This window comes from Triturus cristatus, chromosome 2_2 (assembly GCF_964204655.1).
Source record: "Triturus cristatus chromosome 2_2, aTriCri1.1, whole genome shotgun sequence".
Classification (NCBI taxonomy): Eukaryota; Metazoa; Chordata; class Amphibia; order Caudata; family Salamandridae; genus Triturus; species Triturus cristatus.
The window spans coordinates 805,111,920-805,126,329 of NC_140582.1; the positions used below are offsets into that span (position 1 = coordinate 805,111,920).

The 14,410-nt window shown below is 41.4% G+C and overlaps 1 protein-coding gene across 1 annotated transcript in view; it reads left to right on the forward strand.

The window, feature by feature from the left end:
- Positions 1-14,410, forward strand: part of USP46 (ubiquitin specific peptidase 46) — a 182,157-nt gene that overhangs the window by 138,641 nt on the left and 29,106 nt on the right. Inside the window, exon 7 of the mRNA XM_085642106.1 lies at positions 11,610-11,807. Coding sequence (XP_085498232.1) covers positions 11,610-11,807 — 198 coding nt within the window. The remainder of the gene's footprint in view (positions 1-11,609; positions 11,808-14,410) is intronic.

Consider the following 14,410-nt stretch of genomic DNA (forward strand, 5'->3'; position numbering starts at 1 on the left):
GGGGGCGTTGCGATCAGGCCAGAGAAATGAATTAAAAGCAAAAGGGAGCAAAAGGGTCCTAAAGGGTCAAGGGGCAGCAGGGCTAGGCCCCGGCCCGGTTCCCCAGCATAGTGGTTTTGTTTGTTGTGAGCAGGGGCGGAGCGAGGTGGTGGCTGGCCTCAGGCTCTAGGCCAGGCAGGCTCTGTTTGATGACTCGGGGAGCGGCTATCCCGGACCCCGATCTTCCATGTAACTTAGCCAGCCATGAGCATCACCACCCCTCAGAGGTCGAAACATGCTACATGCATCAACCTGGAATCCTGGAGGACCTCGAGGGCATGTGGTGAGCAGGGGGCAGGAGGAGACTGGGAGCCTTCGTTATATTTCGGCTAAAGCATCACTCGGGCCTTTTCTAGAACTCATTAGAGAATACATACACAGCAAAACTAATTGGCAAAAAGTATCTTGCCTCACTCAAGGGAAACCTAACTGGTCTTCTGTTACTTTTTTTTAAAAATTATTATTATTATGGGCCTTTTTTCCTCAATGAACTGAGAAATTCAGACACTTCCCTTTTCAAGAACTATTCAGTGAGTGCACCCTTATGGCAGAACAACTCACCCCAAAGGGCACCCAAATTTTGCAGTTGCACCAGACTGCTACAAATATCAGTCATTCTTTATAAAAAAGCAAACAAAAAATGCCTCAGCCCACACACAGCATTGCTGCAAACAGGTTACCAAATGTTTAAAGTAAATAAAGTGGGTGTTCATTGTCCCATATTGCTGCATTCACCTCAGAAGTGCAGTCACTGACCTATCACTGTTATTACACCCTGGCAGTGACATGCTGCATCAAGAAAGAAAATCAGTCCTCTTTAGAAGTGTTACTTTCGGTCGCACTAAAGAGTAGCAGCTCTTTACAAAAGTGTTGGTACCACAAGGGTTGAAGTACACATTGTCTTGTACACTTTTTACTATTAACTTTTGCACAATTGTTTGAAGTTAAGTGCGTTTTTAAATGACTTTATGCTATTTTATATGAAGAATAAATTGGTTATATTTAAATTCATGTTTCGTGCTCAACATTTAATTTTTTAGTGTTCTCTGTAGGAATGTCTGTGATTTATGACTGGGTATCCTGGTGTTCCATAAAGTAATCACTTACTATGCTTTAAAAGTTAATACAATCTAATATGTAATAAAAAATGTGCTGAAAAATGCTTCGTTTTGGCCTTTCTGTCTCAAATTTTCTTTGTGGGACAACCCCCTAAACTCCCCCTAGTAGTTGTTGCTCACTGCGCTTGCTCGCTACACACCATGTGGGGGCTGGTCTCACTTTTACTTTGTTCTCTCTGATTCACTACTTGTGTCTATTTTTGGTGCTCTCTGAAAGAATGTCTATGGGTACAGATGACTGGGTGGGTAACCTGATGTTCTTTAAGGTCATCATCTACTATTTACTGTGCTTTTAAAGTCGATACAATTGAATATGTAATGAAAAATGTGCTGTAAAATTCACCATTTTGGTCTGTCTTTTTCCTAAATTTTCTTGGGGAGAACCCCCCCAAACCTCCCTAGTAGCGGTCGGGCTCGCTCGCTGCGCTCGGTCGCTACGACTGGATGGGGGCTGGTTTGGAAAAATTTGCCAGGGCTGCTTTCATTTCCCAGTCCGGCCCTGGAAGGATGTATACCGAGCTGCCTCCCTCCCTTCTGTGCTAGGGTTGAAATCTACAATAAATCGAATTTGCACAACTACGTGTGGAACATTTGTTATAATCTTGTCGACAAGCGACCCTAGAACAAAAACGCTTGCACTGGCCGTTACAAGGACAAGTCTAACAGGGTGAACATATAGATACTGTGGTTCAAGCCTTTCAAGACAGAGGAAAGGTTTGTTCAATGCATCTCCATGCCTAGCTCGCATGTCCATAAAATTGTTGGATTACAGTTATTATGCAAGTTATGTGCCTGGGGGTAAGAACAGAATCGCGGACTTTCTTATCCGGTTACCCAGTTCTGATAAGGTCACAGGTGGAAAGTCTGTGGAAGCTGAAGATGATGAGGAAAGCTGTCTGGCTGACATTAAAATGAATATAATGATGTCTCTAAAAAGGAATGAAAGGATGCTTTGGAGAAAGATGTGGTGCTATAAAAGGTGTGGAAGTGTATACGTGATGGCTGCTCTAATAAGAGCGAAATGGATGAAGATACACGTGTCGTTTGGGAGTCGAGATACAAGCTGTCTGAGGATGGTAAAATGGTATGTAAAGGAAGAACAATTGTCCCTAGCGCACTCAGAGACAAAGTATTGGACATATGTCATGAGGGGCGGTTGGGCATCACGAAAACGAATAGCAGAGTGAAAGAATTATATTGGTGGCCGGGGACTGATGTGGTGGTAGAAAGGAAAGTAAGAGAATGCGAGTTGGGCAGTGACTCAGAGAAAACGTTCGTCCTCTTTAATCCGCCACTGATTCCCATTGAGTCTCCAGATATGCCATGGGAAAGGGTCAGTTTCGATATAGGGTGTCCCATTTAGGATGGCATGGTGCCCAGATACAAATTGTTTGTTTTGATAATTTTGCCACATGTCCAGAAATAGAAGTTGTATCAAAAGTTGATTCTAATGCTGTTGTGAGTTTTCTGGACCGGATAATGTTGAGCGAAGGCTTACCTTAATGCATTATTACAGACAATGGTCCCCAATTCACTGGAGAGATCTTTAAAGAGTATTCGTGTAGAAATGGCATAGTACATAAAATCACCTCAGTGTATCACCCTGCCGGAAATGGTGCTGTTGAGCGCTTCAAAAGGGTGATAAAGAATGGCCTACAACGAGCGAAAAATGCTCAACTGTCATGAGAGAAATAATTATGGAGGACTGGGTGGGCGTACAGCGTGACATCTTGTGCATCAAGAGGAAGAGGTAGTGAGAGTAGCACCAGAGCAGTTAGAGGATGTATACTGGGCTGCCTCATTCCCTTCTGTGCTAGGGTTAAAATCTACAATACATCTTATTTCTCCAACTACGTGTGGAACATTCATTACATGGAGAAAACAACATGTTGGTTCTTTTTTCTAATTCTCCTGAGATCTGAAACATACCAATCAAGTTCTGCTTAGCTCTCTCACTCATGCTCTTCAGTTAGGAACTAAAGACTCTCATGTTCAAGCATGGTTATGCCTTTGAATGTTGGCCTTCAACTAGCAATACTACCTCCCTGGCCAGCGTATTGTCTCATTCCCCTCTTTTGTGTTCCTCTCCTCCACACCCATTGACTACAGCACCCTGTTTCTTTGTAGCCAGGTTCTGTGTTATATATATTCCTATATATAAAACTATGCTTATATAAATCTGTTCCACCATTCCTACTAGGTGAAGTGTGCATAGTTGCAAATGGCAATTTGATGGTAATACCCAATCTTTTGGCCCTTTTTTGGCACTCAAGATATCTTGCTGAGCATTATGTCTTTTTAGGTCGAGCCTGAGCCTGCACGCATGCGCTACTCTGCAAGGCTTTTTGTAAGCACTCTAAACTACTCTGTGTGTGTCTGACTCTTTCACGCATTGGGTTGGTTTTTACCTGTGTCATTTTGTCATCGTAGCCTGCAAATGGCTAAAGGTGGGTGCATGGCCCACCTCTTTTGCAAATGTTCACTCCCTCAGCGTTTTGCTTGTGGAAGCGAGCAGCTGTGCGCAGGGCAGCAGCTGCAGTGCCTCCTTGTCTCCGCTTTTCTCTTGATGCCCGCCCTAACTACTCCTATTGAGCTGCTTGTTTATTTATATTGTGCTCCGCAGCCCCGGAAGGACCCTGACGCCTTTATTATCCTTCGGGATCACAGATGGACAAATTCCTTTTTAGGTCTCGCGAGCCAAAGGCTCGAAGAGACATGTTATATCTGGGCTTTTCAAAGTGCTGCCGTGGCCTAAAGCTACAGTGCACGTAAACGTGCACGCGCGCAGCACCATGTGTCTTTCCTCTGTAGCGATCGTAATCACGATCACTTTCACTTTCGCGGGCTCCTTTGTTGCTGGCATTCCCCCCTCCCTTCTCGTTACTCACTGCCCCTTAGTCTGCGCTTAGATGTATAACCCCAACCAGCAAGCCTCGCCCGTGTGCTTACATAACCATATCTGGCTCACGGGCTTAAAAGCATGCTTCGGTCTCCTCTTTGCCGAGTGATACCTAATCCTCCACTAATGCGGAGAGGCAATTGCGCCTTACATATTGTATCACTTATTCTTCCATTAGATTAAAACATCTTTTCCCTTTTTGGATCTAATACAGTGTGTGCTCGGTAAAGCGATGTATACAACACATCTTGTTATGTGACCAAATCTCGGTGACATTTTGAGGAGCCAAACACGTATCTTTAAAGTTTGTCTATCTAAATCCGGCCCGTTTATCTGTCAGCTGCAACACAGAAGCCCTGCTTTGAGCATTTTACAAGACTTAATTGTCTTGCGGGTTTGAAAATCGGCTTGAGTTTCTCGTTGACAGGTTTAAATCTTACAAATGCGAAGTTGCACTCCATTCGATAGAAAGGCCTTTTTTTAAGCTTTTGCAACTCACTCGAGAATATGGCCCTCCTCTGTTCAACACTTGGAAATAACGCAGTATTCCATTTTTGGCACTATACTGAGTAACAAATACATGTTACCTGGCTTCCAGTCCTTTATTATTTATCCTTTAATTTTTATCCTTTACCCTGCCAGTTGCCTCATATGGCACAACCTTTACGACCGGAAGTTAACGGAGCACTTTACTACACACCAGTTCTAAAAATGTCAGCTCACTGTGCTAACATTTACAACAAGGACATTTGTTTTATATTCAGCGCGACTGCTCTGTGCACTAATATCAAGGAGTGTTTCATTTTACTTTGCAATTCGGGGTGCACAGTTGGGAGCGTTTCAGTATCTACGCATGCTAACGGGGGCACCGATTTGCTGTTATTTATTTTATAGTTGTAGCACAAACACCCACGGAAGGTATTAGAGCTCCTCACATGAGCTCCAGTTCCGAAGCGGCAACTCGCCGCGCTTACATTTTACAACGAGGACATCTGACGGCATTAGGTTTGCTCTCTGGCTCACTTGCTGAACACCATGAATCCAACAAACGGCTCTTACCCTCTCTTTCCTCGATCTGTACCCCTGTGAACTGGATCCAAAAAAGAAACACAGACTTTGGCTGCAAATGTTGTCTTTTTCTGAGATGTTTTCTATTCCAAAGTGGAGCCTCGGAATAGAGAGGAGAAAAAAAAATGGTTCAAAACACGAAAATTGGCCAGATTGGTTTTATTCACAACCAAAAACATTAGCACTACTTTGCAAAGTTCTTTGAACAGTATTCACTTCTCCTGCTCTGCTGCTGCCCTCCACCCCTCTCTCTTTCTGTTATCCCTCTCTTTCTGTCTCGCTCCTCTTCACTAGTTGAAAACTATGACTCCTACCCCCTCTTTCCTCTCCTTCATTTGTTGCGATGTGAAATGTATTCAAAAAACAACACTTAGGCTGCAAATGTCGTCTTTGTCAGATATTTTTCTATTTGAAAGTGCGACCTCAGCACAGGAGAGAAAAAAAAAGGTTTAAAATACGAAAAACACTAAATAAAGCAAGACAGAGTGGTGGCAAAGAGAGCAGGTTGGTTTTATTCACAAACTCACACTAGTGCCACTTATAAGAGTTTTTCTAGTAAAGTGCTGCTTTGTTTTTCTCGTCTTTCTTTGAACAACATTAATTTCCCCGGTGGGAAAGTGCACTATTTCTGGAAGTACCACCGTACCTTGTTGATGTGTACAGTGGAAAACGTTTACGGTGGCTCGTCTTTGGTCCAATCGCAATAAAACCAACCGATCGCATGGATTAATCTTTCTCACCACAGTGTAGGGTCCCCCTTCTAAATATGATAAACTCAACCCCTCACCATAGCATCTCCCACCTCCCTACAGGGTTCCGTCTGCTCGGCGGCTCACAGCCATTCTCATTCTCTCTCTCTCTCTCTCTCTCTCTCTCCCTAGCTCTCTCTCTCTCTCTCTCCACCTCGCACTCTCTCTCTCTCTCCCTCCTCTCTCTCTCACTCTCTTTCTCACTTTCTTTCTCACTTTCTCTCTTTCTTTCTTTCTCGCTCCTGCTCACGTGCTAAAAACCATGGCTTCAACAAACAGCTCTTATCCTCTTTCCTTTATTTGTTCCCCCGTGAAATGGATCCAAAAAAGAAAGAAACACATTAGTTGCAAATGCCATATTTTTCTGACATATTTCTATTCCAACAAGCATTGGCATAACCAACAGGTCTCGCTTTTGGGACCTTATAAGTATTTAGTTAAGCAGCACAATATCCTTGGTGCAACAACATCAACGGTTGCATGGCTAAGCACTTATAAGGTCCCAAAGGCGAGACCTATTGGCTATGCCAATGCTTGTTTCTGGTGCTCCTCAGCCCCAGAAGGACACTGACGCCTTCATTATCTTTAGGGATCACAGATGGATACATTCCTTTTTTGTGGTGCTCCGCAGCTCCGGAAGGACAATAGCTATTGCACATTAGTTAACCCAAGCAGCACGACGTGTTACCTGGACCAGATTATTTTTCTGAAATAAACATTTAATACAAGCAACTGATTACAGTCTATCGAGTATTTATAGAGTTGATTAATTTATAGACGTAAAAAAATGGCATTTCCGATCGAGCGATGTCACGCTGCGCCTCTGTAATAAATCTCTCACAAGCTTTAAACAAGCACAGAACAATGCACTTGATGTTTTTAGTTTTCAAACCAGGAGAGAGAAACTCAATAAAATCCGGGCAACAAATGTCTGAATAAATAATCTACAACATGCGTCCATCACACCCCAGAATTCACATTTCTATTGTTATATATATATTTTTTTGTGAGCTGGGCGGATCTGAGACTAAATGTACAATCCGTAAGAGCAGGGTTATCCGAGGACACATTAAAAGTGTGTGTGTGTGTGTGTGGGGGGGGGGTGGGGACGGGTGCGCTGCTCTCTTACCTGCACAGCCCAGGGTGCACACCTTCCGGGGCACCTGGCAGCAGACACCGGGGGTGGGGAGCTGCTTGTGTAAAGGGACCGCAGACATTGTCACGCGCTTCGGAATGCTTTGTGGCGCGAGCACGTGACACAGTCCGTTCCATACCTGTCAGAGCTCCTTCACTCTAATGGTCTGCAGAAGCCCCTCTGCAGCCTCCCTCCCTTTTCCTTGAAATATCTTGCAGTGCTCGGGTGAGGCAAACGAAACCCTGTGATATTTAAAGCTCGAGAAGAAGGGAGAAGGAAAGAGACTTTAAAATGAGCATGTCCTCTCTCTCTATTCTTCCCCATCACGTGCCCGTGAGTGCTGTCATTTGGGTAGCTGTATAAATTAGTGGCGTGTGGTGATAAAGCGTTAATGTGAGGGCCCAGGTTACTTTCTATAAAGGCGTATAATGCGGCTCAAAATAGCTGCCTTCCTGGATTTCGCAGGGATCTCTTTATTGCTTTTCAGATTGATGTCATTTCCTGTTTTGTTGCATATTCTCTTCACCTGCCACCCTGCTGCAGAGGGTGCATGATGGACAATCAGTGCATCCTCGGTCTGGGAAGCGCTGTGGGCGCCCTTGCCGTAGTTACATTACTAAAGTATTTTTATACGCCCCCATGCCGCACTTTTATTTTAATGGCGGACGTCGCTTTTCGTTATAGCGGCTCGACGTATTTATTTTAACACGTTCATTTTTTTGTTTTGTTAAAACGCTCCCAGGCTGCGCTTTAACTTTAAAGGCAGCCACGCCCCTTTCTGTATGCCACCCTCACTGGAATCAGTTTACAAAATACACAACTCTGTAGGCTGTAGCGGTGTGCAATGTGTGGCGTCATTTCCTGGTTCCCTCTGCCTAACTGTGTTACGGTAAAATGCAGCAATTTCATTTCGTTATTTATGTGCAATTGCTCTAGCTAAACACTTAAAAGATCCGAAAGGCGAGAACTATTAGCCATGCCAATGCTTGTTATTTAGTGTTGTCACGCAGTGGGTTGTATGTTCTTTGTTATTATCAGGAAGTTGCCTTGTACCCATTAACTCCATACAATGTGGTGCCCATCAAAAGTTGTTTTCTTTGTGATGTTAATCTACATCTCTTGTCTGTTCTGAACCAGTCCTCGGTTTCACTCATATACAATAAGAACAGAGCAACAGGAATTATTATTGGAGATTAATAAACAGTGACCTCGTAGCTTTCCTTGTTGGATGTAACACAATAGATGCAATCTCGTTCCACCTGAAGTGGAGGTCGTTACGTATATTTACATCTTTCCATCCCATTACCACTAGGATACTAAGGGTCAATGCAATGCTCCACGCTGCAACTCTCGTAGAGACATTTTATGTTTTTAGTTGTCTGACTTATTTTCTCACCAGGGTCTAGAGGACTCAACATGTTATCAATTTTCCTGCTCGCTCCACAGCCCCTGATTGTGATCTCTTTATACTGACTCCTGGTTCCTCAGGACGTTCGCGTCTGTGTTCCCTGGCACCGGCCATCACATCACCTAGCTCCTCCTTTTCTGAATTTCAAATGTTAATGCTATAACCCCTTCAACCCCCCCCACCCTCCACCCCCCCAACACACACACACACACCCTGAGACTGCTTTTGTGTTTACGATTATCTTTCATTCACAAGAGACTTGCTTTTTACATGAGGGCAGTATATTTTGTGGAACAGTCTCCCAGGGCATAGACTGATCAAAGGCCATTATCAGTTTACAAAGGATGTTACAATAAGGGGTGCAATTGTGTTTTACCCCCCCCCCAAACAAATCACAGCATGTTTTGCTTGTTGCATATAAGCATAGCATATAACCTTACTCTACGAAGGTCTTGTGGAACTTAATCGCATCACTTTCAAAAGTCAGGATAAAAATGTGCTCAGTTTGAGCTTATTGTACCCATGTCTCTTAAGGAAGGTGTCGATGGCTGAACAAAAAGTTACGGTCACTTCTCTCACGTTTCTCAAATTGATTGCTGCATGAGTTTTATTCTCCCCTCTCTTTCTTAGCCCTCTAAAATGACCATTGTTGTATGTATAAATAATCATTTTACCAATTGTCTGTGCATGGTTTTATATGTCCAAACTAGCTGCAAATCTACGAAATGTTAAATATAAACGAGCAGTCCACTGACAATGTTGAACGCAGTAGAGGAGTTTAGACCATGTTCCGTACCTCTTAGATGAGCGGGGATTTACAGAGTTGGTCACAGTATCTACTACAGACAAACTGAGCTGCAAAACTCAAAATTAAGCGCACCAAAATTAAAGGGAAATCGAAGAGGGTGATCTACATTTTTTTATTATCAATATTTGTGACATTAAAACAGTTCACGTATTTTCATATAAAATTTTCGGAATTATCTATGTGACTGTGCGGGGGTGAAAACCTCCACCTTAAAATACCTAATTTATTCGGAACTTAAAAGAACTTCATATAAGGATATGGATATTAATGTTACATCATCCTATAAAGTCTTAGACATGCACAATTTACCTGACTTGGAGTTGTTAGCGATGTTAATCATGACTCGTAAAAGTATCTTGAGAAGTGCTGTACTTAGCAGGCAGAGGGAGAATGGCCTGGTAACGCTGAAGAAACACAAACACATGGAGCTAGTTATAGAAACATTTGCCTTTCTATATCCAGATAACATCGGGTCCAGTCTGCCAGGTCAGCTTACACTGAAATATTTTAAGGTTTAGGCTGTTTTATATTCATTCATTCATGAAACTTTATTTCAGCTATTACGGCCATAAAAGTACATACATATACACAACCACTTAAAATTAATATTGAGAAAGAATTCAATGTCGTAAGAACCACTTATTATAAAATAGTACAAGCATAGATAGCAGTAATAATCACTCATTGGGAAACGGGAATAAAATGATAATCATCACTATGGGAAATATAATCAGTGCAACCCAATCATTAAAAATATAAATTAAACTAAAAAAGTTAAAAGGAAATTCACAGCCTATGTTTTTTTATAAAACCTAAGTCACAATAGCAGCCAATTAAAAGCAGGTCTTAATAGATCTCATATCAGTTGTTTGATAAAGTATCTATGCTTACAGGCTAGGTTTTTGCCAAAACTAGGGTCACAATAGTTGTCAAGTGGGAGCGGGTATTACTAATTCTCACATCGATTTTTCCATAGGTACCTCCGCTTACACCACATTGCAAAAAGAAACTTAGAAATTGCAACAACAAAAACCGGGTTAGTATCAGATTTTAAAACCCTGTAGGATTCCTTATAATTTCTAATACCTAGGTTCCTACACAGTTGAGTAACCCACTTTAACCTTGCCCACTTATATGCCAAGCAGAAGAACAACACATGAATTACAGTTTCCTCCTCTTCTAGGCACCCCGGGCAAAGGTGTGTGGTAGCGCCTGTCCATTTGTTGGTTAGTGCATGGAGCGACAGCGTCCCATATCTAAATAGCAAAAACTGTTTTTTTGCTGTTTGCGGTTGAATAAAATCCAACACCTGCTCCAATTTATATTGCTGTTTTATGTCCAGGAACCCATAGGTTAAACTAGAAGAGTTAGCGGTCTGCAAAATGCACCACAATTTATACTCCTTCAGTACACAAACCAATGATTTATATTCCTATTTATGAATCAGAGGGAACTTGGAATCGAGTATTCCAAAGAAAAACTGCATGCCTACTCTGTGGGTATAAAATGGAAACGCTTAGGCATACACTGTGCAAGTACCTAAAACTTTTGTATGGAAACTATGCTTACATATGATTTTTAAAGATGCAAAAATAAGATGTACCCTACTGCTGTTAAGTATTATTTTATACTAAAAAATAATTGTTTTATTATGCAATTATTGACATTTTTTAGCCATGCCTATACACTGTTAGGATCTTGTGTTCACTAAATCTTAACTTTATTCTTATCTTATATTTATGACTCATGTAGCATATTTGAGCTATTTTTCTATCTTATATTTATGATGATCGTGAAAAAAAGTCTTATTGTAATCTGTGAAAAATACAGTGCATAAAACCTAGTACCTTGTTTATAAACCTTTTTTGTGAGTAATTGTGTTTGACAGAAGACATAGGTCCAACTTACTCATGAATGATCACAAACAAAACATGCATTTTCACTGAAAATTAGTTTGACTGTAAGTAAGCATGTCCTAATTCTGAAAATTCCCAGTTAAATCCGGTGTAAAGCACAACTAATCTCTGAGTGTTTTTTTTAGTGAATCAATCCTCGAAATTCAAACATAATCCACACCTAGGGCATTAGTACGAATAAAGTAGTCTAGGAAAAAAGCTTGAAAACTGAAGATGAGGGTGAGGGATAAATAACTCATTGCACTGCTTTCCTTCGAGTTGAACAGACATTGCTGATTGGTATTTAAGAGCGATGCCAATTAGAGTTGGTAAGGGTGCATTTCTCAGAATTGCTGCATGCCTTGTAATGACAAGGTCCAGAAACTTAAGGGAATATAAATGTTATACTTGAAGATAAGGTTTATAATGTACAGAATTCCTTTTAATGCATTGAAGACAATAATAACATTGAGTTTTAATGATTCCTCAGAATGCGTGTAAAAAAGTTACCAATGATACTTGCACTACATCTGAAGAGGTTTAAGTACATGGAGCAGCTGCACCGGTACACCAAGCTCTCTTACCGTGTGGTATTTCCATTGGAACTGCGGCTTTTCAACACATCCAGCGACGCTGTTAATTTGGATCGCATGTATGACCTGGTGGCTGTTGTTGTTCACTGCGGCAGGTATACTCCAATAACCATCCATTGTTTGGCATGTTTATTTTAATAGTAGCAGTAAGTAAGCTGTGACCATGTTCCTAAATATGTTCAGAAGTGGTTTCTGCATACAAAGTGCCATTTGTCACATCTTTTTGTTCCAATTGCAAATAAATTACTTTGTGTATTTTTTCTGCGAAAAAACATTTAATAATCCATGTGTGCCATGTACCTTGATGTAGAAGAATGTGATCATGTGTGAACTTAATTACGTTTGTGTGATTCCTTTCTAAGGTAGCCTTTTTTTTTTTTTATTGTTTTTACTGATGTTGATGAAATAAAAACCGCTCACTTTAGTGACATTCTTTTTCCTTAAATTTGAAAACTCGTGCACATCAAAGGAAACATTAAAGTGATTCATGAAGGGATTGATTATTGATGTTCTTGCGCTTTATTTGAATGCTGTTTGTACATTTTAGGCATTCAGTACATTACTATGCAGGGTGCTGCATACAGAATATTTTCCAGTACTGAACAGGTAGCACCACACCCGCTTTTAGTGTTCTTTTCTGTATTTTCCACAATGCACGCAGTGTCAACATCATTAGGTGTTCATTGGTCCTTATGTCTCATAGCTTTGTATTTTAAATTTGCATCATAACTATTCAAGCTATACCATCTTCTTGAAGATCAGGGTGTGGAATTTCTTTGGTCTTATCTCTCAAATGCGTCCCGAAATCTGACATTGGTTTTTTAGGTCTCGCCTGAGCCAGCGCATACGCTGGCCTGGCGAGACATTTAGTGAGTGGGCTTCAGAAATCCGACCACAAGCTTTTGCTTGTGGCCTTAAGCTTGCAGTTATGCGCACGGGCATGTGCACAGCCGCCATCTGACTTTTCTCGCGATCAGGCGCCATCTGGCTTTCCTCTTGCTTGCTCTCCCAAGCGCCTCGCTCCGCCCCTCCCCCACCACAGAGCGCGATCACTTTCACGGCCGCATCACTTTCACGGCCACGCGGCTCTCTCGTTCTACTTTATCTCCAATGCTGATGGCCACATCACCTTTTCTGACGATTTGCGATCTTTGGCAGTGTTTTTAAATGCGACTTGCAAACTTAAAACTCTGTGACAAGTGTTCGTAACCCCTCTTTGTGAGAAGATTTACTTAGCGGCGCAACTAGGTAACAGAGTGAACTATATATATATATATATATATATATATAATGCCAAAGCCTTTCTGGATTTTTATTTGATGGGTTGCTCGTGAGTACTTTATTTATATTTAATTCTAAATTTGCGTTAATACCTTTTATTGCACCTTGGCAGTTAAACCGCTGCCTGTTTTTCAAATATCTCACTAGCGCATGAGCACAGCGCGCTCCCACTTACCCGTTTCGAGTTCTTCGGATATGCCGACATCTCATCCTTGTGACGAGTGCCTTCTCACAATCCTACTTGCCTGGTTAGACGTTTTGAAGCACAGCGTTGCGGTGAGCCACCCGGCTCGGCGTGCCCTATGTGCCGCCATCTTGTGTTTGCCTGGAGCGGCTAATATTCGGTGTGCTCTACACATTCTTTGCCAACCACGTTTTTACTTGCCAATTCTGAACGTCGTCATCATGCAGCAGGTGGCATTGTTTTTTTTTATTTATGATGTGGAGCCCTTTCTTTATATTCCTGGAGAGACTCTACATTGGCGGTTTCCTAAGGAAACAAAGGTACTGTTTCATGTCCTTGTGACCAGTGTGTCTACTTCATTTCTTAAGCATGACCACGATATTCTGCTGACATGTTCTCCTGCATGCTGCTTTTCTCTGCCTCATCTGCCTACAAGGTTCGGTTTTCCTGGTCCTATTACAACGGTGACTACTTTTCTTATTTTATTTTTTCTGGAACATTTACAATATGTACTGTACTTGCGTTCATGCATGTTTCCTCTCAACTAAGTAGTCACTCATCGGACTCTGATTCTGAATAATTTAATTATTTAATGTTGTGCATATGGTTGTGCATATGTTTTTTAATGTGCTTTGCGTGAGTTGCCCTAGTGCAATTAATTACTATTAATTCGTGTTGTTAATTATATTTGATACAACTCGTTGAAAATGTTATGTTTTGATGCTTACTTTTAATTTTTAAATTACTTTCAGTAAGCTGTTCTACACATGTTATGATGATTCTTTGAATTTTCTTCGCAGGTTTCACCGTTCTTTCTATGATATAACTTCATTTTGTGAAATTTCCAAGCATAGATGTTTGACACCTGCATTTTCATTAATGATTCTTTATTTAAACTCTTGAGATTTTATTCACAGCGGTTCAGTGCACGGAACCCTGTATGTGATGTTTTATTGGCCTTGACCCAAAAGTATAAGCTATGATCCTAAAATGTTGACAAAGTGACAACCCAAGTCACCTTCTTGTCAAAAATGTGCACAGTGAGTTCTTTTTCTTTCAAATAATGAACTTATTCTGTTCTTTTTCCATTGCGTGACCTTTGTGGACAGATTTGTGCAATGGGTTATTTTGCTTTCACTTTACAGCCCGATTTTCCATAACTGGTTTTCTATCAGGCGGTGGTTGGGTTAGACACCTTTAAATTCAGCCTCATTGTCTTCACCCTCATAATAA